We start from the raw sequence: 26,001 nt of genomic DNA, 5'->3' as shown, positions 1-26,001 counted from the left end.
CTGTTACCTTCTGCAGAGTCCAATGGAACACTCAATCCTCCCAGATGTTGACTGCCAATTTGTGTGTGCTCCTTTGTCTCAGCATACAGGCTCTGAGACTCCTGGCACCATGCATTGTCTTCTTATATTATATTATTGAAGGTCCAGTTTGATATATTTATTGTTTACCCTCAGGAAATTCAACTCACTCTGGGTCATCAGAACACAATGGAAAGGACTCTTGGGTTTTGGCACTTGACAATTCTCAGAACAGGTTTAGTTCTGTCACTTGCTGAATGAATGATTATAGCCAAACTATAAAATATCTCTAGTCCCGTTTTCTCTCTTTATACTCAAAATAATGGTGCTATCTTTCTCAGAGGAGGGTTGTAAGAATTAAGTGAGATAGTGTCTGACATAGTGATTAGCTGGAAAATGTTAATCATTAATGTTACTTTCAGAAGACAAACATAAATTTAATTTTAATGGCTAGAAGCAGAATTCCTCTTTAGGGTAATATAGGTAATATAATCCTTGTTTAAATTGCTTCTCAAGGAGAGCAGCCCAAAGGCTAGGGATGTGAAAGAGACAGTAAAATTACTCTGTATAGTTAAGCAACAGAAGTTAGATGATAAAACAACAACCACAATGACAAGAAAACAAAACAAAAAAGAAGAAAGAAATGAGAGAAAGCTTTGTCTACACGGTAGGGTATCAGAGAGATTTGCAGGAGGCAGTTTAGCATTAAATGTTGAGTTGTTGGCATTGCAGCAAGTTAGTCCTCTGTCTTCCCAAACTTCCTATCAAACTTGTGACTTTAGTGAATGTTCTTGGTTGGTTTGTTTGTAGTGTGTTTCCATAATGCATATTGAAGTGAGAAAAGCAGGTTTAATGACTAAGACAGCATTGAGCAGAGAAGAAGTCACAAGTACTGAAGGAAAGAGCAAGTAGGACTGGAGCTTTGGGGATTCTTGGGTGGCTTAGTGGTTGAGCCCCTGTCTTTGGCTCAGGGTGTGATCCTGGGGTCCCAGGATCAAGTCCCACATCAGGCTCTCTGCTCTCTCTGCTTATGTCTCTGCCTCTCCCTCTCTCTCTCATGAATAAATAAAAAAAAAAAATCTTTTTTTTTTTTTTAAAAAGGACTGGAACTTTGTAGGAAAAGTAGGACCTAGAAGAGCTTCTGAGAAGGAATCTCTGACAACTTACAGAAATCTTGAGGGATAATGAGATGGCGACTTAACCTGACACAGAGATTTGACCTTAGCCTAGGTAAGAGAATGGACTTACCTGAAAGAGGCTAGTGCTCAGAGTATTTTAAACTGGGTAAAATACTAAAAGTTGAAAAGTATGATAGATCCACAGTCTTTTATCTATAATTCCAAAATACAAAACAGTCTGAAAATGTTTTGTTTGGCACCAATATTCTATTAGTGGAAAAAGCTGACCTTACCATTAGGCTGCCATTTATTTGTCTTTATTGCGACAGTGGGTTTCATACCTTCTGCTGAACTCTTCTGAAGAGTTGTATGTGTTGGATTATGGGGTGCTGCTCAGACTCTGTGAGGATTACTGGCCACAGAGACATATAGGCCACTTGTCCTTACTCAGAAAATTTTGAATTCTTAAACATATCTGGGATTTTTTAATAAGAGATTATAAACAGGAGTTCAGAAAAACAGAGGAAATTTTAAATGAGTGTAAAGGTGGGGGCGGGGGTTACCTTCCAGTGTATTTCTAAAGCTGAAATTGGCAGCTTTATCCATGGAATCCGATTCATACTGGGTCAGACTCAGGCAGAATTCCACATCAGCAGAGGAGGGGAGTCTTGGGGTCCTGGCTTTGTCATGGTTCCCAGGATTGCGCAGTAACGGTCCCTCTGGAGTTCCATCGCATAAAGCCTGACGGCTGTTGTACTCCTCCAGTCGGGTGCAGACGATCTACACAAAAACCTTTATGTTAAAGGAGTTGTGGCCACCTCCACGTCAAGGGGGGGAAGGCGAAGCAATCACCAATAGGTTCATATTTTAAAGGAAATTGAAGGAAGCAGCCATCTGAGGGTTGCAGAATAAGCAGTGAAAGATAAAAATCTAGAACAAAATTCTTGTCTGGCATCTACTGAAGAAAATGAGTTAAATTTCCTAGGCCTTACGGTTCAAAGGATCAAATAACCACTCCATATAATTGTGTCAAATGTTTATTTGATGAGAAAATTAATCTGACAAACATCTGTTAAACATCCATAGTATGACTTCACTGGCTGTATGCCCATGAAGCTAGCCCTGATCCCAAGTTTATGTCTGTGTCATCTCTTGTTTTTTCCCTCTGTATCTTCTCTTTTGGCTCTCACAAGTTTCATGGTTTGCATGCCAACTACGTGGTGAGAACTCCCTAATTCCTATCTCTAGTTCAAAACTACTTCTCCGAACTCTAAACCTGTATATCCATCTCTGACTTCCTATTTCAATCTTATCTCACATGCATCCCAAATGTCATGTTTAAAACCCCCAAATCTGTTCATCTCCATATATTTCCTATCATACCAACCGTCCTGCAGCTCAAACCCACAAATCACCATTTTTTTTTTAAGCCAGAAACTGGTGAGTTTTCATTTGTATTTTACTCTTTTATGTCTTTTGCATTGAAATCAGTAGCCAATCTTGTCAATTGTATTTCCAGAATATAGCTTGAGTCTGGGAATCATTCAGTTTGTTCAGAAATTATGAGATCTGACTGCTAAGGTTAGATTGGCTACCATTCTCTGAGCATGACTTGTGCTTCTCCACTCCATGATTTTGTTCATGCCTAGGCATATTCACTCCTGGCCATGGATCTGACATCTGACCTCGTCTTCAAGGCCAAGGCAGTATTTTAGAAAAAACAGACACTGTCAACTCTGACTTTGAAAGTAATTCAAAAGGATCTGACTCTAAATATGAAGAATTTTTAGGAATTCTTCACTGGATTGTTTTGCTTATAGTTTCATTTATATGTAGGCAGAAGACTAAACTATGATAAAAACTGTCACTAAATAAGTCAAACGGATTTCTTTCAATAAATATAAAATGAAAAATCACACCATAATTTAATAGGCACATTTTTAATTTGTCTCATTGCTATATAAATTAATTCATCTTAAAATCATCAATGCCTTAGATTCAGTGAGAGCAATGAACAAAGAGTAAAATATCAATCCTGATTCAAAAACAAAAAGTGGGGGATCCCTGGGTGGCGCAGCGGTTTAGCGCCTGCCTTTGGCCCAGGGCGCGATCCTGGAGACCCGGGATCGAATCCCACGTCGGGCTCCCGGTGCATGGAGCCTGCTTCTCCCTCTGCCTGTGTCTCTGCCTCTCTCTCTCTCTCTCTCTCTCTCTCTCTGTGTGACTATCATAAATAAATTAAAATTAAAAAAAAAAACAACAAAAAGTGCAGAACCACCCTGCCATAACTAACTGTTCATAACAGGCACATACTTCCATAGGAGGCCTGAGCCCACTGAGTAGATAAGATTATTCTTTGCCAAATGCAGACTTCATTTACTTTAGACTCCCTTCATAAACAATCAATATCAGAAAATGTGATCTCCCTTAGAAAATGTGATCTCCATGAGGACAACTTTCATTATTATTGTTGTTGTTGTTGTTCACAGATCTAGAATAGAGGCTCAATAAATAATTAATGGCTGAATAAACAAATCAGTGGTTGAACCAATGAATCTTCAACTACAAACGTGTTAAATACCCTTTTTAACTCATCCTGTTGTATTGGTACCAACCTCTGCCCTAGAAGATATATTTTTAAATATATCATTGTTAATAAACATATATTGAAGCCCTAATCTATTTCAGACCATGAGGAAGGCATCTCTGTAAACATTTTTAAGATTTCACAGAACCACCTTGTAGGTTTCCATGATTTTATTCCTATTTTAATGAGGAAGACACACAGTCTGAGTAGGGGAGAATACAAAAGGTTAGTAGCATCTAAAACCTGGTATTATGATTAATATTTTTATGGACAACAGGCAAGGCACATGGAACAATATTTTAAAAGTGAAAAGCTTTCCTGGTCACTTGTTTGCACCACAGTTAAAAAAAAATCAAGACAATCTTATCAGTCTCCTACTCTATTGAGTTTGCACTCTAGAAAAATGTAAAAGCAAATCAAATTATCATGAGATGGAACTGAATGAACTGTGCAACCCAGGAATGGCTGCTACTGTGTTCAATGAGAGACACTTAGAGAACCTTTTAATTTGGGGTCACTAAGATATCACTTATGAATTGAAGCAATGTGTGTTGGAAAAGAATTGGACACCAAATTCAGGTAGGTGCAGGCATCAGTTCTGGCTCTGCTACTTACTAGCAGTATGTCAATGAGCATGTCATTTAGACTTGCTAAGTCTCAATTTTCTCAACTGTAATATGAAACCATATTAAATATAATAGGATATAATAAAAATATAATATATAACATAGTAATGTATAATTCAAATCTATTACATTAATAAAAAATAGTAATAGGAAGTAGCATAGTTTTTCATCCAGCAAATGTCAGTTTCCAGATTTCTTCATACTCCATGACATTCCTCAATCCTTTTATCCTCACATACATGAGAAGTAGATCTGTTGGGTAACTCGTCTAAGGTCATATGGTGCTGAGAGCCAGAGCTAGAACGTTAATATATAATCCAGATTCCAAATGTATATATCCACTACATTTATTACTGCCTATAAATGGCTTAGCAATGGTTGAATAAAGCTAACCTAGCTTTTGCATTGAATATAATATATTGGATTCCTTTATCATTATGATTAACTAGATGTCACAGCAGGTACATAAACAAAAATCATTTTCATGCCTGTTGGAATAATAAACCATCTCAGGATATTTTCAAAAGATTATATTGCCTCAAAAACTCCTACAGCAGACTCATTTAAATTAGAGAGGTTTGAATGGAACTATTTTTGCTGAAATGCCAACTGCCAAGTGACTAACTGTTCAGATGACTGGACATATTAGTAACAAGGAGGAAATCTACCTGGTTCCAGAAATCATTTGAAAAACTTAGTTCCAAAAAAAAAAAAAAAAGAAAAACTTAGTTCCAAGTCATCATGTTTATATTTGATACAGAAGGGGAGTCAGGGAGGAGAAATTGTTAGCACTATGCTTAGGATCATGGAGATTACAGTCAGATGTGATTTCTGGTATTGACTATTATTAGCTACATGACCTTGGGCAAATTACTGAAGTATTAAGGTTTTCATCTGTACATAGGGATTATAACAACTTTTATGAAGGATCAAATAATTTAACATATGCAAAGCACTTATATATAGTTTCAGGTATAGAGTGTTTAATAATGACAGCTATTTGAGATACCTGGGTGAGTCAGTGGATTGAGTGTCTGACTCTTGATTTTGGCTCAGGTCGAGATCTCAGTGTAGTGGAATTGAGCTCCATGCCCATTGGGGAGTCTGTTTGGGATTCTCTCTCTCCTTCCCTGCCTCCATCCTGCTCACACTCTCTCTCTTTAAATAAATCTTTAAAAAATAATAATGATAGCTCTTATACTATTATTTAATACAGGTCACCAAATTGCTTTTAACTCTGACTCTATAACACTGGTTGAATATCCATTGTTGTACTAATGAACATTTATATATCATATAAAGATATAATAATAATTTTCACACATGGAACTCAAATAATATGTCAGATACTAAACCAATCATTTTATATTAACAGATTCCATTGACTCCTTTTGCAATAATGCTTTAGGATATATAATTCTAATTTTAAGGCAAAAAGTTCCCAAAATAATTAAGTAACTTGTCCAGTATCATGTAGCTAAGTAAGTACAAAAGTCCACTGAAACTTATGTTTCTGTAACTCAAACGACTGATACCCTTCCACCACATTATTCTGCTTTCCATTGCATTTAGTGCTTTCATTAACAAAGAAAACAAGCATATATAATAATTGCACCCCATTTTTTTCTGTTGAGAGAAACCAGAGGCCAAAGGCTCTAAATAACGTGTTTTATATCAGCTGGTAAGTGGCAGAGGTCCTCTGAAGAAGAGGAAGTTCTTCTTTTTCTATTTTAATACAGGTGATTTATAACATATGATGCAGGGGAAAAATCAAGTGTCCCAAGTCAAATGAAAAAAAGAAAGAAGAAACAGATGTATTAATGGAGGTGAGCCTAGATACTGTTTTCTTAAACTTAAGTAAATAGCAACAAACTACCAGATATTAAAAGCTGTCAGGAGCAAAGTTTCTATTAGGGCATTAGAGATTTATCTGGGGAAAAAAAAAAAAAAACTAACCATATGACATTCCGCAGAATCTTTTCCATAAAGAAAAAAAAGAGAAACTGTTATTTCACGGAGTTGTTGCCATGGTTACCTAAAACCCATGACTCTCTGCTGAAATGTGACTTTTTTCTTTTTTCTTCCCACTGTTTGCTTCCATGTGATATGCTTTTCACCTGATGAGTGAATTAGCTGGCCACATTTCACTCATGTCTATCATCTGGGAGATATTTATTTCTCTTTATTTTGATACATCAGAACAGCTACCCTGATCTACCTTTCTTTTTTATGGTTGGTCAATCAGCTGCTTGCGTAACATTGGATCTAATTGTATCGAGCACAGGTATTTGTTTTTTTTGTTTTTTTTTTTTTTGAGCACAGGTATTTGTACTTTAATGTTATTAAGGTCCCTCATCTCCAAAAGCATTGGACTGTTTTAATTGACAACAAACATGCTTCTACATTAAAAGCTCTTGGCATTAAAGAAATAAATGAAAAAAATACACAAAAAAGATATGAATTCTGCATATGAGAAAAATAGTTTTCTAAACATACTAACAATGATTTATATATTACTTTATTTCATAGAAAACCTTATCAGTAAATATTATTTATTTCACTTAAATTATACTCAGATGTGTTGTAACGTACTTGATCTTCTCTGTTGTATATTCTTTTTTTTTTTGTTTTGCTTTGCATGCATGCATACACACACAGATACAGAAGCCCAGAGAGAACTACATAAAATGTTGTGTTCTACACATTAAGTGAGTCACTGCTTTATTTTGCATTGTTGTGTCCTTGGCCTTGGGGATCCAGTGGTATAGAGAAGTACGATCTAAGGTTCTAGAAAGGCAGGCATGCAGAGTCTAATTTTTAGTGTATGTTATTATTGGAGCTAACATTTCCATGATTTTTAATTTTGCTCGATTCAGTATACATTTATAAAGCCCATTCTATGCATATATCATGGTTCGGGCTCTGCTGATACAAAAATAAATTAGAAATGGTCTTTTCCTTGGAGCAGCTGACAGACAAGCCCAGGTTTGAAAACAATTACATGTACTAAACAGTTTTTAGGTGCTATTATATAAAACTGTACAAAGTGTAATGATAGCTCAAAGGAGTGTGGACCAAATCTACCTGAGTAGGGGATGTGGACCAGTATAAGTCTAATGGAATATTTTTATTATGACATAAATGAAAAAGACTGCATCAGGATATCTGTCCCAGTTAGTCTGTGTGACTGAATTTTAAGGTAGTCCAAATGACTACAGGTCAAATATTATATCCATAAATGAGCGGCTTAATTGATCTCTTCTGAACTTAAGTGGCTCCTTATTAATAACAGAAAAGCCACACTGGAGTCAGAGGCACCCAATTTTAGTCCTCAGCTGTGTGACCTTATATAAATCAAACCTTTTGGGGGCATCTCTCTATCTTCTTTTATAAAATAAAGGCAGGGGCACGTGGGTGGCTCAGTGACTGAGCATCTGCCTTTGGCTCAGGTCGTGATCCCGGGGTCCCGGGTCCCACATCGGGCTCCCCATGGGGAGCCTGCTTCTCCCTCTGCCTATGTCCCTGACTCTCCCTCTGTGTCTCTCATAAGTAAATAAAAAATTTAAAGATTTTAAAAAAATCTTTAAAAAATAAATTAAGAAAAATAAAATAAGGGCACTACACCACTCACCATTGAGTGTCTCTTAGCTCGCAGTTAATAAATACCATGAATTTCTAAAATCTTTGTTTTTGTGTTGTAAACATATCTGAAAGTGAGGAAGAAATGGAGGCTTGAAATGAGAGGGACTAGCAGTCTAGCTAATTTTGAAGGTCTCCATGAGTTCCCTGAGTCAGGAAGGTATTTGATTCTCACACAGAGCAGGTCACTTCTTGATTTGAGCATATGATTGAGGCAAAAACATTTAAACTAGTGGAGTGTTTATTACAAAACTTGAGTTTGTAGGGTTAACTAGATACCAAAACAATTTCTAGTAAATTAATAATTCTCAATGCTGACTGCACATTAGAGTCACAAGAAGTTTTATTTATTTACTGATTTATTCTTAAAAATGTATCTATTTTAAAGAGACAGAGAGAGGGAGAATGAGCGGGAGGGTGAGAGGAAGAGAGTATCTCAAGTAGTATCTCCATGCTCAGCATGGAGGCAGATGGGCTGGATCTCATGCCCTGAGTCAAACCAAGAGTCAGACACTTAACTGACCATACTACCCAAGTGCCCCACAAAAGAAGGTTTTAAGATAACTGAGGGTACCTGGGACACTCAGTCGGTTGGGTGTTGGACTCTTGGTTTTGAATAGGGTCATGATCTCGGGGTTGTAGGATCAAGCTCCATGTGGGGCTTCTGCTCAGTGGGGAAACTGCTTTAAGGATTCTCTTGCTCTATCTCCTTCTGCCCCTCCCCATACTCTCTCCCCTCTCATTCTCTCTGTCTAAAATAAAGAATTTTTTTTTAATTTTATTTATTTATTCATGAGAGACACACAGAAAGAGGCAGAGACATAGGTAGAGAGAAAAGCAGGTTCCCTGCAGGAAGCCCAATGCAGGACTCAATCCCAGGATCTCGGGATCACGACCTTAGCCAAAGGCTGACGCTCAACCACTGAGTCACCCTGGTGTCCCAAGAAATAAATCTTTAAAAAAAAAAAATGTCTAAAAACACAGATTCCTTGACTTCCCAGTGGACCACCTGAAGAGTATTTTCCAGCAGGAATTAGGTGGGTGGATCCATGAAATTTTCTTTAAGCTCCCTAAGTGATTTAGATACCGAGAACCACTAAATTAAATGCATATAAACAACTGATCTTCATTTTTAAAGGACGGTTACCAGAAATGGAAACAGCGACTGTCACTTCACACAGTGACACCACTCATAGCAGATGGACATAAATGCTCTTTCATTTCCTTCTTTTTATTTAAGCCATCATTTGCTTGTTTTCCTTCAACGGTCTTTGTTCACGCTGTTTCTGAATATGATTTTTTAACACCAGTTACTACACAGCAGTTTAATCATTGAGTAATATGGAACCTAATGTCATAAGTTCAGACCAGTGTCTACCCACTAGACTCAAAAAGATTTATTTAGAGATAAAATTGGCCATAATTGTAAAGAAAAAAAAGGAGAGGGCAAGAAACTTTCCACTCAACAATAACCAGAAAGTGATACCTGGGTGGCTCAGTGTTTGAGCATCTGCCTTCAGCTCAGGGAGTGATCCTGGGGGCCTGGGATCAAGTCCCACATCAGGCTCCCCGGAGGGACCCTGCTTCTCCCTCTGCCTGTCTCTGCCTCTGTTTGTCTTTCATGAATAAATGAATAAAATCTTAAAAAACATTATAAGAAAAAATGCACATATAATTCTAGTAACACCAACTAACATATATCTCATGTAATTAAATATCAATTAGTATCTTTCTATTAAGCTTCTGTGTGGGTGTTATAACATTTTTGGATATTTAGATAAGCCACCATACTTTCTGGGTCAAGGAAGCTGTACAGTTAAGGAAAGCATTATAATAGCCTGAAAATCCCTATCCTAGCTTAGCAATATTTTAAGCAATAACAGAGGATGATAGAACTAGATGAGAGTTTTGCACTGTATAGATTAAGGTAGGAGGTCTGAAGGCTTATTGAAATAGATTTCTTTTTCAAGCTCATCTTTTCCAGCCTTTCCTGCATAAATACACTCATTCCTCTAGGTAAATAGCTGGCATTAGTGATCCAAGATATTACACCATGACCATTTTTCAATGAGCTTCAGTAGGGTCCATTTGAAAGGTGTGTGAACTTAGTAGGGAGGATAGGAAGCCATTCACACTTCAAACATGCAGAGCGCAAGGTGCAAATGCCAGATTCTTCCCACCTCATTTAAACATTGAGCTTATTTTCATAAAGTACTGCTAGTAAAAAGTGCTGCCTTAGAAATGTTTGGAATCCAGACAGAAAAGCATTTCTTCCTCCTTATGGTTTAAAAATGATAAATAATTAAAAGCATATTTTTTGGGTCACATTTTCCCCTAATCCAGGGTGGAAAATTCAGAATAGGAAAAATAGAAAATAAATTTCAAAATTGCAATTCCTTATCTTGTACCTCTAAAGTTTGCACATATTTAGGAAAAAAGCTAATTTCTTCTGCAGCCTAATGAAAAAAGATGAAATGGAGTAAGCCAGATCCTTTGGCTAAAGACATCAGAGCAGTCATATTCTTAAGAATAGTATAGGTGGTCAGGCACCCAAGCCTGACCTGACTGCTAGTTTTTAGCTCTGTGATTTTGTATAAGTTACTTTTATACCTCAGTGTTTTAGTCTTTAGCATAGGGAAGGGATAGTAAAAGTATTAACAGAGTTACTATACAGAAACACTTTCAAAAGGGTTTCACAAACATGCTAAATGCTCAGCGTAAATTAGCTATTTTTATTATTTACCTATTTGGGCCCCAGGGTCCTCATATACTTTTTAAAAAGATTTAATTTAAATAATATTCCCCCAACTTTCCTGGTGATAATAATCACCATACATGATTAGTACATGTCTTCCCAAGGACCCTCTGCTGAAGTTTTAATCACTAGGTCCAAGGCTTAGGACCAGGGATTTGTAACTCATACACTGTATGAATTTTATTGTGAAGAAAATCTCAGGGCAGCCTGGGTGGCTCAGCGGTTTAGCACCGCCTTCAGCCCAGGGCCTGTTCCTAGAGACCTGGGATCAAGTCCCACATCAGGCTCCCTGCATGGAGCCTGCTTCTCCCTCTGCCTGTGTCTCTGCCTCTCTCTCTCCCTGTGTCCCTTATGAATGAATAAATAAAATGTTTAAAAAAAAAAAAAGAAAAAATTTCAGAAACATTGACCTAGTTTTTTTTAAAAGAATTTATTTATTTATTCATGAGAGACAGAGAGCGAGGCAGAGACATAGGCAGAGGGAGAAGCAGGGTCCCTGTGGGGAGCCTCAACTCGATCCCAGGACCCCAGGATCATGACCTGAGCCAAAGGCAGATGCTTAACAACTGAGCTACCCAAATGTCCCACCGACCTACATTATTAACTTAATCACCTAAATATTTATTTACCCATTCATTCAACAAATACTTAATGAGCCCTTACCACTTGCCAGACACCATCTTAGCTGCTGAGAGATACAGTAATGAACCAAATACTTTTTATTTATTAGAGTTTAGGAACCTGGCAGAGGATATTAGACAAACAAACACACAAATGTCTATACAATTATAATTGTGAAGTACGCTATAAAGAAAAAATACAGGTACGTTGAGAACTTTTAATAAGGGGTCTTTTCTACTCTTGACAGGAGAAATGGGGAAGGAGGCATATGAAGACCTGCCTGAAGAAGCAACTGCTAAGGTTCTTTTATGCTCTGATAGTGGATGTCCAGGATGCCTTACCTGCCAAGAGGAGAAGAAGGATGCTGGGCTGAGTAAGTTAGGGTTTGCTGGGTTGCGCCCTCCCATGTACTCATCTGTGCAAATGTCACAGCTTTTAGCATCTCGCCAATCCCAATATGGAATAGTGAAGTTCTCATCCCCGGTCAGCTTCTGGATTTCTTGTTCCCACAGCAACAAGAAGAGTCTGTGCCAAGGCAGGAAACCTGGGGCTTCATGAGCAAAATCAATGTCTTTCCAGATTTCAGACCCTCCAAGCAGTGTGTCCCTTGACACATAATAATGCATCCAGACAAAGAGATCATAAATGTTGATGTCATTAAACATGGGTGTTGATCCATTACTCATTTGGCCATAGGTACCTGTGGGGATGACATAGTCTGGGCTGGTAGTATGCTTTGCTAAAGTAAGGTAGGCAAGAAATTTGTTCTTCTCTGAGACACTCAAATCAAAGATGTTTTTTCTCACCAAAAGTCGCTTCTCTGTGCAGTTTTGTCCCCAAAAGCCAAACTTGCAATTTCCACAGTTGAATCCCATGAAGTTACCAAAGCACTGGCAGGTCCGATTGTAAAAGACAGAAGGCCAAGATTCCCGGTCATCCACCCCCGTGAAGGGGAACTGAGGCCCGAATGGGGCATTGGATAGTACGATGTCCTGACAGGCACCCCTGCCTGAAAGCTGGCCACAGGGACTCCCGTCACCACTCCATGGTGGGCAGCATTCCTTCTCCATCAGGCTCTTGGAGGAGGCACAGGCTCGAGGGAAATGGCCAGTGGAGGTTCGGAAACTCCACAGCAGACAGCACAAAGCAGCCAGGAGCATTCTTCTTCCTCTAGTCCTCACAGATCTGCTTGAGCCAGTTAATTGAGCTATGCACTTCTCTTTCCAGGAACCCCTACAGTGACTATCACATGTTTTGGCTAAGACCTATATAATACCAGTCCCACCTCCAACATCACTCTCAGGCTTTATCTTAAGCTTTCATCTTCTGAAAACCACATGACTAACTTTTCTTCGGAGCTGGCACGTATCCCACCAGTGGGACAGGCCTATGTTAAAGTGAGAAAGACTATTCACCATTAATAGTTTAATTCACATGGTTATTATTATTATTAGTAGTAGTAGTAGTAGTATGCCTGATATAAGTAAACCCAGTTAGTTGACTAGGAGATTAATGATGATTTGAATTGGAAAATGAGAGGTGGTATCAGGAATAGGGCTTCTCTTATTAAGAAAGTTCAGGCAATGTTAGAGATTATGGGTGCAAGGTAGTTGTTTCTCCCATAAGTAGATCTCAGAATTTGCAGAACTCAGCTATGCAGAAAGAGTTGTTTTTCAGAGCCTAGAGATTAGATCTTATCTCTGGTTATATTGCAGCTTATTTATTTATTTCATACAAAGTATCTAAAGAAAAAAATCTTTCTGCTCTGTCTCCCTGATTATCTTGATCCAGTTGACTACTTGCTAGCAATCTAATCATTTATTTTTTGACAATTCCTAAGGATGGGAGAGGTGGTCTGCTTTACTGTGGAGACTTCTACCAGCTAATATTCCAAAATAAATTCTTTTTATTGAAATACTATTGCCACCCTGTTTCACCCATCAGCTCTAGAAATCAGAAATTGTTTTGAAATTTTGTCTACTATAGGGTCTTATAAAAGAATTCTCATTTTAGGGTGTGAATGAATAGTATTCATATATTTATTCAGCAAATAATCATTAGTCATATACATTCAGAAATCTTTCTCTCTGTATCGTGAGCTAGATTACTGGAAATGAATGTATAAAAATCGAATTCTACCATTTACACTAGTTCTCAAATAAGCAGTACAGATGTTAAGTACATCAAATTTTTAATGGAGAGGATATCTTTGTGAACTGAGGGTACTGAAAAGAACTGCATAGTTTTGGATAACAGTATTCAAATTTTACTAAAAGCATGCCCCTTGAATAAAACCTTAAAGCGGAGCATACATTAGAAAGACAAACAGAATGGAGATAATCCTTCAGGCAGGGGAAAATTACAGAGTTGGGAAACAAGATTCAGGTAGGCTCCCCACACCAGTGGAAATTAAACCCTGGACCAGTCCACGAAGGGACATAAAAACAAAGTGGTTTAAACTAAGATGAACTGAAAAATTAGAGGGTGAGAGTAGTCAAACCACAGTTGTCCTTGTGAGATTTCCTTTTTCATCCTGTCCCAGGCTCGAAGTTGGGTGGTTCCCTACACACACAGAACAATCCAGCATAAGTGAAAGCTCTGAGGAAAGCAGCAGTGTCTAGTCCCTGAGCTGCAGGGTTCTGGGGAAGACCCTCACTTTCCACGTGATGTTGCAGGGTCAGCCTCTGCTTTCTTCTCCTTTCTGCTGGACTTTTCTTATTTAGAAAAACATTAAAATGCCTCCATACCACTCTCTTGGGACTCAAAAGCAGCCTTTTTAGGTGGAAGGAGCACTGTGTGGGTGAAGAGGAAGAGAAGAGAAGTTTCCATGGAAATGCTGCCTCTGGCTGGGATCAGGAAATCGTCACATGATCTCCACAAGGAGACTTAATCTTTTTTCTTCCTCCTTTCAGAGCCACGGAGAGATTAACGCAAGCCTTCTTGCCCCTGGGGAGTCTTGGTTCTGTATTACTTATAACTGCATGTGGCCTTTTGTAATTCTGTTCCATCTACTTGCAGACAGAATTCAACTACTAATGTTCAATTTAATTAAGAATTTTGCTTTACACTTGCCCCCCTATCAGGCTTCTCAGTGAATAACTTATAAAGCCTTCATGGGTCTCTTCTCCCAGGTTTGTTTTTTATAGCCTTCCAAGCATGCTTAGACAAATGGCAAAAATGTACTTTGTCCTCTTAATTTCCTTCACAAAATGATTTCTTTAACTTGACAGACCTCTTTACTACTCCCAAATATAGAATACCATCCTTTCTGGCCCAGATGTATAACACTGTTATTGTCAATACAAACTTCTTACATATCAAACCACACTTGAACTGATTCTTTCCTCAACTCTAAACATACATTGTCTAGGTGTCTCTTGTTTACAGAATTTTTAAGTGTCCTATCCTATTCTAGGAGATTATTGTATGAGTTAACACCTGAGCTAGTGCAATACTCTATTAGAATTAGAGCTCAGTAAATACCCTGCAAATAATTGTTAGAGATTATTGCAGTAACTCAGGCAAGAAATTTGGCTTGGAACTAGAGTGCTGATCCCTGAGAGGGACAGAAGTGAATGGATTTGAGAGATATATAGGTGATGAATTCAAGAGGAGAGGTGAAGAGGAAAGAGATTTGGGGTTGACATCCAGGTTTCTAGCTTGTGCCACTAATTAAAATAAGGAAGATTGTGAATAAAATGTTTGTAGAAATTGAGTATGGGCTGAATTTTAGACCTGTTGAATTTGAGAGTTTAAGGTATAGTCTAGCCATAAGCAATTGTCCTCTGGTTTCGGGTGTTTGTATTGATCACTCACCCACTCATTGGTTTTGACCAGTCAACCTTGCTTTTTTCCCTTACTCTAATCATTTACCTTTGCTCATTTATTTCATGATAGTTTGAACTTTCTTCCCCAGCTTTGTTTTTTAGTCCTCTTTTCTCGCAGTTTTAACAGTAGCTACCATTTATTGAGTGTATGTAACATAATTAGCTCAATTTGAATACCTACTATTTAAAAAATAAATTTTACTATGGGAATAGTTAAATATACTCAAAAAGAAAAATATATGTATAATTAATTAGCATATACGCATTGTCACGCCTTAACCACTATTATCTTTCTGTAGGCATTGTTTCTTCTGTCCCACCAACATAAAAAGAAAAAAAATTCTTTAGCATTTTAAAATAAATGTCATGTAGCATATCTTTTCTGTAATGTCTAAGTATACATAGTTAACAATGCCAGTATAACATCTTGGACAGAAAGACAGAGTAATAATTCCTTAATATCATCTGTTTTTAAGTCTATGCTCAATCCACTTAAATTATCTTAAACATATTTTTTGAATATCCAAACAAGGTCTATATATTGCTTTTGGTTTACATATTTCTTGTTTTTAAAAATCTATGTTTCTCATCTTTTTTTAAAAAAAGATTTTATTTATTTATTTGAGAGAGAGCATGAGAGAGCAGGGGAAACTGTAGATGGAGATGGACAAGCAGATTCTGTGCTGAGTACAGAGCCTGATGTGAGGCTCAATCTCATGATCCTGAGATCACAACCTGAGCTGAGATGAAGAGTCCCACGCTTAACCAACTGAGCCACCCAGGCGCCCTTTCATTTTTTTTTTTTTTAATGCAACTTACTTATGGAAGAAATTGGATTTTGTTCAGTAAAACTCTCAGTAAAACACCTTTTCAGAGATGACAAATTTTGTCTTTGTAGTTTTGTCTAACATGCTTCTTTATCCTGTATTTTTTGTCACTTCATGGGTTTTCAATAATTAATCTCTTGCATTTTTTATAATTAGGAAATTTAATGTAGAGATTTGATTAGGTTCAGGGTCAATTTTGTAATTGTTTTTGTTAAGAATTTCTTCACAGATGTTGTCATGTACTACTTTTTTAAAGACATCAGAGGGACATGTCTGCTTTTTGTTCTATTAGTTTTTTAAATTGAACAGTAGTTTGAGGTGATGTCAGACTATTATGTCTATTATATAGTTCTCTGACAAACTTTTACCTCATACTTTTATCATTCATTACTAATAGTTTCCTATATCCATTATTTTGGTAAAGATTATAAGAATAGTGAATTTTGTAATTCTATTTGCACTTATTAACTGTAATTCTTTTGTAAAGATTAACTCTTCCTCAGCAGTTATTTGGTTACTCTGAAATACATCCTATACAAGAAAGTAGGGTAAATGCTTGATTCTTGTCCTTTATCAATTTTTACAATAATGATTTAGTGCCTTAACAATCTATAAATATAAACTATATATTTGTTTCACTATTATAATGACTTCTAGAATTTTATGCATTTGATTCTTCTTGGTTAATGTATTGTGCTTCCTTTGAAGGTAAAAACTGATTCATCTTTATAACTACACTTCAATTAAAAAATTGATGCATCTTTGCTCCAATATTTAGTTAATTAGTAGACATTATGTTGCCTAATGATTATTATCATTATGTTTACATGTATTTATGTGTAGGGTTGAAGGGAAAAATATGTAGCAGTCAACTCTCTACAGTTTTAGACTCATTCATTTATTCAATAAATATTCAGTATACACCATGTCCAAGAACCTATAGTAGATACTTGGGAGGAGCAAAGTTGCATAAATAACAGGCTTCAACTGTGTTTGATGCTCTAGAGTCACTGAATTTTTATCCAAGTTCTGCCAGTTATTAGTCTTAGGCCCCAAGATCATAGTCTTAGACCCCATGACTTCAGTGGGTTCAGCCCCATCACATAGGTTGCTTTTGAGTTTTAAATAACATATTAACATACATATTAAACACTCAATCCAAGTTCTGACATTTATTAATACTCAGTAAATGATAAATGTTACTATTAAAAAACCACAAATTGGGTGCTTATGGTGTTCATCACTATAGGGTTCTCATTACTTCTGGGACTGTTCAGTGTTAAGAGCTAGGGAATAACTATTTTATGAGATATAATTAGATATAATTATCATTATTATATATTGGCCCCTTCTTCTCTAACCAGTATCCTCATTTGCCTTTTTCCTCTAATTAAAACCTTATTCTCTAAGACACTCAGCTTCTGCCATTGCAACAAGATGTCTTACTTTCCTTAGGATTCTGAATTTAGTACATGCCCTTTCCCCTACTAAGAATGCTTCTCTCGATTCACTTGCATAATCTAGTCACACTGTAAAGATTCAGCTCACATGTCAAGCCTTTGCTTCCTATAGGACTCTCCCAAGGATGGGTGGGGAGACTTCTTCTATTCTCTCATTGTTACCTTGATTCACCTTTGTCATTGCACTCACAGAATACCTTGTAATGGTCTATCAACTTATATCATGTTCCTTTCAGACCATGAATCCTTTGAAGGCAAAAATGTGGTTTTAGGTCAAGTACCTGGTACTTTACATATATCATTATCAAAGAGAGAAGGGGTGGATTGATGAATGGATAGATCTATTTCTTCTTTTACTGTCCTTATTTTGTGAAATGTATTTTAAAATTCTAAAATATTTCAAACATACAGAATAAGATAAATAATAAAGTGAGCACCAGTATCCAGTATACTGTGTTAATAAATCATTAACACTTTAAGCTAATGGATGAACTTTTAAGATCACATCGTACCATCCTGGGCACAGGAAAGGCAGATTTTGAGAAGTATGGGAAGAAATACGAATGAGATTAACCCTCATTTTGAATGCAGTGTCAGGCACTAAGTCAGGAGAGCAGAACCCAGCAATAAACTCATTATACACTGAAGAGGTTGAGAAGGCCCACTGTAAAGAGAGACTGACAGGGAGAGTTAGGGACACATTTATCAGCATCCTGATAGAGGCCTACATGATAGACAAGAAAGGACTAGCATTTACCTAGGATTTTTCAATGGTCATTTTCATGCAACATTATTTACTGAATATCTACTTTGGACTAGGCTTGCTTTCTTCTTTCTTTCTTTCTTTCTTTCTTTCTTTCTTTCTTTCTTTCTTCTTTCTTTCTTTCTTTCTTTCTTTCTTTTTTCTTCTTTCTTCTTTCTTTCTTTCTTTCTTTCTTTCTTTCTTTCTTTCTTTCTTCATGAGAGACATAAAGAGAGAGGCAGAGGCATAGGCAGAGGGAGAAGCAGGCTCCCTGAAGGAGCCCAATGCAGGACTCGATCCCAGAACTCCAGGATCACAACCTGACAAAAGCAGACAAAAGCAGACACTCAACCACTGAGCCACCCAGGTGTCTCTGGGCTAGGCTTTCTATATATAATTTTTTTAAAGATTTAATCTTCACTTTTCACAATGATGGTGCCAAAAGCAAAGAAAGAAGCCCCTGGCCCTCCCAAAGCCATCACCACAGCCAAAGAAAAGGCTCTGAAGGTCAAGAAAGTGGTGCCAAAGGTGTCCAGAGCCACCAAGAAAAAAAAAAGAGAAAAAAGATCTGCATGTCACCTACCTTCCCATGACCGAAGACACTGCATCTCCAAAGGCAGCCTAGATATCCTGGAAAGAGCACCCCCAGGAGACACAAGTTTGACCACTATTCCATCATCAAGATCCCACCTGACCACAGAATAAGCCATGAAGAAAATAGAAGACAACAACACACTTGTGTTCATTGTGGCTGTCAAGGCCAACAAATACCAGATCAAACTGGCTGTGAAGAAGCTCTATGATATTGATATGGCCAAGATCAACATTCTGATCATCCCCTAAGGAACAAAAAAAGCATATGTTTGATGTGTTTCTGATTGTGATGTTTTAGATGTTGTCAGCAAAAGTGGGATCATCTAAACAGTCCAGTTGGCTAAATTAAATATAATTTTTTTTCACCCACCCAATTTAATCCTTATCACAAGCCTGCAAGGTACATATTATAACCTTTTCTACTTAAGAAAATTATGGTTAGCCCTTAAGGTGAAACTACTAGTGAATCTCAGAGGCTATATTTATCTGTATAATTCCAAATCTCACAGATATTGTGTTTTATTATCTTCTATGCCAAAAAAAAAATTACCTGCTGATTGCCCTTCATTATATTAATCCTGCTTTTATTTTCATCTTAACTTCATACTTTGCTTGTATCATATTCTCATAGCTATTGTGAGGATCATCCTTGGGTACTTGACCATATCCTTGATAAGCTTCTAGAGTAGAGATGAGTCGTAGTCATCCTCTGCTCCATTTGAAGGTGCTCTTTTGTGATAGATTGCCTTAATCATAGACTAAATCTCCCTTCAAAACTGGTTCTCATAAAACCACTGGATGTTAGGTAAATCATGCTCACCACAATGCCAAATGACTCCTCTTTTCTTTTCAGTTGAACTGTCTATAAATTGTGCTAAAAGCATAGGGTTTTAATCTTTGTGTGTCCATTTCCTGATTGTGCAAAATTGTACATGTAAAGCTAGTTCAGCTATTGCTTAATGCATATTTCACTTTCAAGTAAATCTTTATTGAAAATTATCTAAATATCATTTACAAAGAGCAAAATCTGCATTATAAGAACAGAAGGTATAATTTAAGACACATTAGGAAAATGGGTTAGTACAAAGACACAATTGCAGGGTGGCCACAGAAAGACAGCACAATCTCTGGTGCCATTAAAGAAGACCTAGTAGATGAACCAAAATGTAGAACTAAAATGCACAGCATTTTTGCAAGTGAAAAGAAACTTGTTTTCTTTTCAATAAATGGTAAATAAATGGTGCAGATCCTCTGGGAGGAAGTACATTGTCTTTCAGTATTTATTAAGCATAAATAATGACACAAACCTACTGGTTTAGTAATTCTCTAATATAAACTCATGTTTTCTTTTTGTAGGTGAGTACATGCATTTGTAAAACATTAAGCATATATGTTTAAGTCACAGAAATTACTGTCTTCACAAAACATGGGGTGTTTTTGAACATGCAGCACCCCAAACATTACTAGCTTCCCTAAAGGTTCTGCAGTTAAGGGGCTGGAAATCACCAAAAAGTCAATGTCATCCAATGGTTAGGGTGTGCTTTTAAGACCAAGGATGGCTCTAGGAGGACATTGAAGCTTAAAGCAAAATGAGGGTTCACACGAGCAATTCCTGAGTTGTTTTATCAGTAAAGATAAATCTTATTATCAAAAAGTATCTCATAAAAGTCCAAAAACAACATAAATAAATTACGTTCATTATAATAAGAAATAAAAACATAGAACTCTTAGAAGAAAAGCTTTGGGAAAAAGCCTACAATAAATGGGCCTACAGTAAAGTCTGGTAAACAATTGGTCAACTCTGGATAGGAAGAGTAATTCTGGTAAGGTGGAAAGCATTGGATCACAGATTAGTTCACATTAGCTCTGGAAGTGCCTATAAAATGGAAGTTATAAAATGGAAGAGATAATGCCTGTGTGGTGTACTGCCAAAGGTTGTTAGAATGATGCTGCTTTTTCATAGCTTTAGATAACAAAATACATCCACAAACTCAGTCTCCTTGTCTCTTAAAGTTCAAACTATTTCATCCAGGTTCAGAGACCCCCTCCCAACCCAGAATTTCTAATTGGCCATTTGAATTCCATTGCCTTTTCCTGAGTTCCTCCTATTGTTCTTGAGTACCCAATGATCCCTGTGATGAACAGAGTTAAAAGTGTAATTCCCATAATTATTCTTATCCTCACTACATTAACATAATTAGCATGTCTCTTATGGTGAAGAGAAAAAAAGAATTAACCTAGTGATTATGCTTCAAGTGGTATATTCCCAAATGGATACACCACAGTAATGTTCCATGCAAGACGATGGTTGAAAAAAATGTTTACCTAAATAATCTATAGAATGCTTCCCTTCCCAACTCACTTTTCTCCAAATGGCTACATAGATTTTTAAATTAAGTATGGATTTATGAAAATACTTACCCAAACTCAACTTTTGTGTTCTCTCCAGAGCTCAGTCAGTTCTGCTTATCCTTTGAAGCAAATTTCATATGGCATGTAGCCTGAGTCTGTTGACTGTTCCCAAGAATAATTTGCCTTGAAACACTCCTTTTAATCATCTTAAGCTCTGATTTCTGGACAAATTCACATTTATTATAGCAGACATGTATTTATATCACTCATTTTGGAGCACTGTGCTCAGAAGAATAAAGGTCAGTGTCCTCTTAAGGAGTCAGAATAATATGCATCCCTTCCCTCATCTAATTAATCAACATTTATTGAGTGGTTATATTTTGCCAAGCACTGTATGTGACAACAGAAAATAACAGTGACAAATAAACCATGATGCTCTGAAGTAGTTCATGATCTGGCAAGGGATTCAGAGAAATCAAGAGACAATTACAGAACAGTTTGTTAAGTGCACGTTGTTAATAATATTGAATGCAATATTTGTCAGGGTCCTGGCAGAAAACAGCTGACACACTCAAGCTGGCTTTTTGAGGAGGGTTTAATAAAGGACCTATTTACAATTTGGGGAGAAGAGTTAAAGAAAATGAACAAGGGATAATGCAATATACTGGACATGAAAGGCAAGGGGAGGGACAATTGCTGGAACACAGAGATCACTGTATTGACTGAGCCAGCTGACAGGAGCTGTGGCCTTATAGAAGGATGCAGGCAACCTCTGGCTACAAAGCAAAAAAGGACTTGGGGACTAAATACCTTGACCCCTGACTTCACTTTCCTTCTGCCCTCTGATCTTTGTATCTGTGCATCTTTGTGAGTGAAATCAAGCTCAAAACAGAGGGGCGAGAAGCCCATCAATGCAGTTCTCATTGTCAGCCTCTTGTGTCCCAAAATGAGGTAGAGAGGTAAAGAATGGACCTGGGAGGCCAAAGGAATGATATCCAGCCTAAATCCTATTCTGTGCCTTTCATATAATGTCATTCATCTTTACAGCAAACTTGAATAAAATGATTGTTCTTATCTTGCCAATAAAGAAAATGAAGTTCAGAGAGTTTGAACAACTTACCCAAAGGCATGTACCTAAGAAGTGATGGATCCAGAGTCTGAACACAGCAGTGTAGTTATGATACTTCTGTTCTTCTCACCACATCTCTCTATGTTGGGATTTACGTGTGTACAGGGAATTAGGCGAACATGATGGAGACTTGTATTCCATCTCATATCTCATTATCTCATCTGTGAAGGGGCCTGGGGAGACAAGATTGTCAAGCCGCCTCCTAGGGGGATATGATGCTTGGATTAACCTTTGAAGGAAGAATGGTATAAACAAACAAATGAAGAGGAAGAAAATATAGTGCAGATAAGGGAGCAGCAAAATACAGAGATGACAAGATGTATTTAGGACTTCAAGTAATTAATTATGGTTGAAAAACAGAATTAATGAGAAGATGTGATTTCTATACTAGGCAGTGTGAAAAACTGACTTGATATAAGGATGAGTTAAAGACTAAGTACCATACACTTCATGGTATAGAGATATCAGGGCTCATGTGAACAAACGGATAGGATTATTTTAGGTGAAAATAAGAGAAAAAGAGATACAGCAAAGCCATGACAAAGAAAACATGCTTCCTCATTATTGCACCCCAGTTCCTTCACCACTGGTCCTCAATTCATCACCATCAAGGACTAGGCCAACATTCTGTAGCTTTGTCATTATAAAATATGTAATCCTTATTATGAACACAGTATAATGATTTTATGCTATGCCAGTGGCTGTCAGCCTAGGCCAATGATAAATACTGCATATGTGAAAAAGATCAATAACGCCCAGTCAATAAGGGAATTAGTAAGACTGTTTGCCTGAAAGTTCTGTGATAGCACATTTGCCATAGCTTGGTCCCCTCACCACTTAGACAGAAACTCTATTATTTTTGCAAACATCTTCCTTTTATCCAGTGACCAGTAATATAGCTTTTTATCTAGAGTCAATCATGACACATAGCAAAATCAAGCAAGCAAACAAAAATAGGCTTTAAAACAAGGGAGTCCAGGGTGCCTGGGTACTTCAGTGATTGAGCACTGGCTTAGGTCATGATCCCAGGGCCCTGGGATTGAGTTCTGCATCGGGCTCCCCTCAGGGATCCTGCTTCTCCCTCTGCTTATGTCTCTGACTTTCTCTCTTTCTCTGTGTCTCTCATGAATAAATAAATAAAATCTTAAAAAAAAGAGAGAGTCCATCATTCAAGACCAAAGTTGCTTTTTTTTTAAATACCAGCCATTGACCTCATTTAGAGCTTCAATTTATTTTGTTTTATTTTTGTTTATGTATGTATGTAAAATAGAGATAATAAAATTAGTTAACGGGATTATTGTAACAATAAATTAGATATCTGTAAAACAAGAGGTTTCTATCCAGCCCTTCAAAAATTCTACACACTCTTCCCTTTATGTATTACACAATCTTTCCTGGAGGACATGCCAGGTGAAAGGTAAAGTTCAAAAAGTGGAACTCATATAGTTTGAAGTTGTTCCTTGTATTATGCAGTCCTAAAAAAAGTTCGATGATGAATATGAAAGAATTACACAGAATTTTAGATTTTCAATTTCTCTTCCACACTTTATCTCAATTTATTAACAATTAAGCTTAGTAACAAATATATTTCTGTGCTACTAAGATTCTAATATTTCTATTTTATATGTTTGAGGATCAGACAGTTTAAGGGATTAAGAAACTTTTTCCTGATCTTCTGAGTACTTTATAGTTGTAACTAAATTCCTAGGCATAGAATACCTCATTCTTTCTGATCACTTACTTCTCAAAGAACTGATATTTGTAAAGCTCTTTGAAAATGGCTTTTGTACACAAAGGCATATTTATATCATATCATCAGAGGCTCTGAAACATAGAGAAAACATATGCTTTATGCCAGAGAAAAACAGCTCTGATGCAGCCTGGCCTTATGTTACAATGAAAGAAGCTGGAGATGAGGCAAATGTCTCACATCCAGTTCATTTTGCAAAGTAGTTCTGGGGAAGGAGGAACTCTGGAAAAATCTACTAGTGTTCCCCAGGAGCAGGAACTTCTACCTGCACCATGTTATACACAATTTCAATCCTGACTACAAAACCAACCTGTTTCCCTTCTTTTATAAACTAGGAATATACAGAGCATTGACAGCTTTCAGATAGAGTTTCGTGCCAATTATATGACTCAGTTCAATTCATTGAGGAATAATTATTAAATGTAAAGCCCAAAGAAGGTAATACTCTACAAAGGGTGAGCTAAAGACATCAGGTCTTTGTCGGAAAGACAGAAGAAAGGGAAGATTTTCTTTAATCTGACAACCTAGACCCTACCTCAATCAGCCTACCTGTCTGCAATGCTAATTCATGGTTTAGAATCTTTTCAGCCAAGAGTTGTTAGCGGACTTATTTTTTTAATGAAAATCATATTTTTTTAGTATCTAAATTAATAAAAATTAAGAGAATATGTCAGCTATAAGCTTTATTTTATTAGATTCCTAGGGATATGTGTGATTATTATCCTTTTCCTTTTTGGATTATAAGTATAATATATATTTATAAAAATATGAAGTAAAAAACTTCAGAGTTCCAGCATGCTTTAAAATAAATTTAAATTCTGAAAAAAATATTTTAAAAATAACTAATTGGTAGAAGTCAAAAAGAAAGAAGGAAGAGTAGAAGGATGGGAGAGAAGAAGAAAAAAAAGAAGAAAAAAAGGCAGAAAGGGAAATCCTGAGTTCCAAACATGAATAGAGAATCAAAAGCCATTGTGGTCATTTATCAATTTGTTGCATTTAGTGACCACAGAGACAATAAACCAGATATGGACTTAAAGCTAAGAGATGAGCTTTTTACACCTAAGTAGGGCAGGAGATTTGACTTTAGGACTATAAAAGGAGAGATGAAATTTTGCACAAAGTCAGCAGTGTGAAAAGTTTGCCCCTCAGGGACAGGTTGGATGAAACATCACACCTCCTGGTGAGTGAAACTTTTACAGAGTTGTAGAACAACATTAGTTCTCAATTTAAGAAGCACAGTGGGCTGCAAGCAGAGCCAATAAAATAGACTTCCAAAAATATTATGGTAAAACAAAAGAAAATCAAAGCAAAACACAAATCTTAAAAAAAGAACCTGGTAGAAAAGACATTAATCTTTTTAAAAGTTGGGCAATAATAAAGTACAGAAGACAATACAAAGACATATGCAAAATACTAACAGGGAAGAGTCCCCAAACATACAATTTCATAGTTTAATGTATTATGATATAAGAATGAAATTAAATAGACACATGGAAGGAAAGACTGAGAGGATTTACTATTCACAACCTCTCAGTGAAAGAGGGACTAAACTATGTATATCAAAAAAAATCCAGAAAGATGGAATGGTGAGCAAATACAAGTGGGTAAAGATGTGGGAAATTATAAATACACTGACCATAACATTAATAACAATATTGAGTAATTTGAGTGGTTTAAAACTGAGGTAGAACTATAGTATTAAAAAACAACAATGCAGACTTTAAACTCAAAGCTTTAAGGATAAAGAGCTAACACTTAAAGATTGGAAGACCAATTCATTTACTAGAAAGCTAATTTTTTTTTTGAATTTGTATTCACATATTCGTTGCCCCAAAGAAGATCCCAAATGTAGAGGCACCAAAAGGTTGAAACAGAAGAAAAAAAAAACAGGAAATTATTAACCAAAATAAATCTTTTGTAGCTTTGTTATTACCAGATAAAATAGATTTCAAGCTC

General features: G+C 36.7%; 1 protein-coding gene across 1 annotated transcript in view; it reads right to left on the bottom strand.

Annotated features, from left to right (window-relative positions):
- The window catches only part of TYR (tyrosinase), a 95,489-nt gene extending 82,887 nt beyond the window's left edge, over positions 1-12,602 (bottom strand). Inside the window, exons 1-2 of the mRNA XM_026015193.2 lie at positions 11,706-12,602; positions 1,700-1,916 (exon numbers count right to left, since the gene is read on the bottom strand). Coding sequence (XP_025870978.1) covers positions 1,700-1,916; positions 11,706-12,524 — 1,036 coding nt within the window. The 5' untranslated portion in view covers positions 12,525-12,602. The remainder of the gene's footprint in view (positions 1-1,699; positions 1,917-11,705) is intronic.
- Positions 12,603-26,001: the final 13,399 nt, after the last annotated feature.

The sequence above is a fragment of the Vulpes vulpes genome, chromosome 11 (assembly GCF_048418805.1).
Source record: "Vulpes vulpes isolate BD-2025 chromosome 11, VulVul3, whole genome shotgun sequence".
NCBI lineage: Eukaryota > Metazoa > Chordata > Mammalia > Carnivora > Canidae > Vulpes > Vulpes vulpes.
The sequence above is the reverse complement of the archived record's forward strand: the minus strand, read 5'-3'. Positions and strand labels throughout refer to the sequence as shown.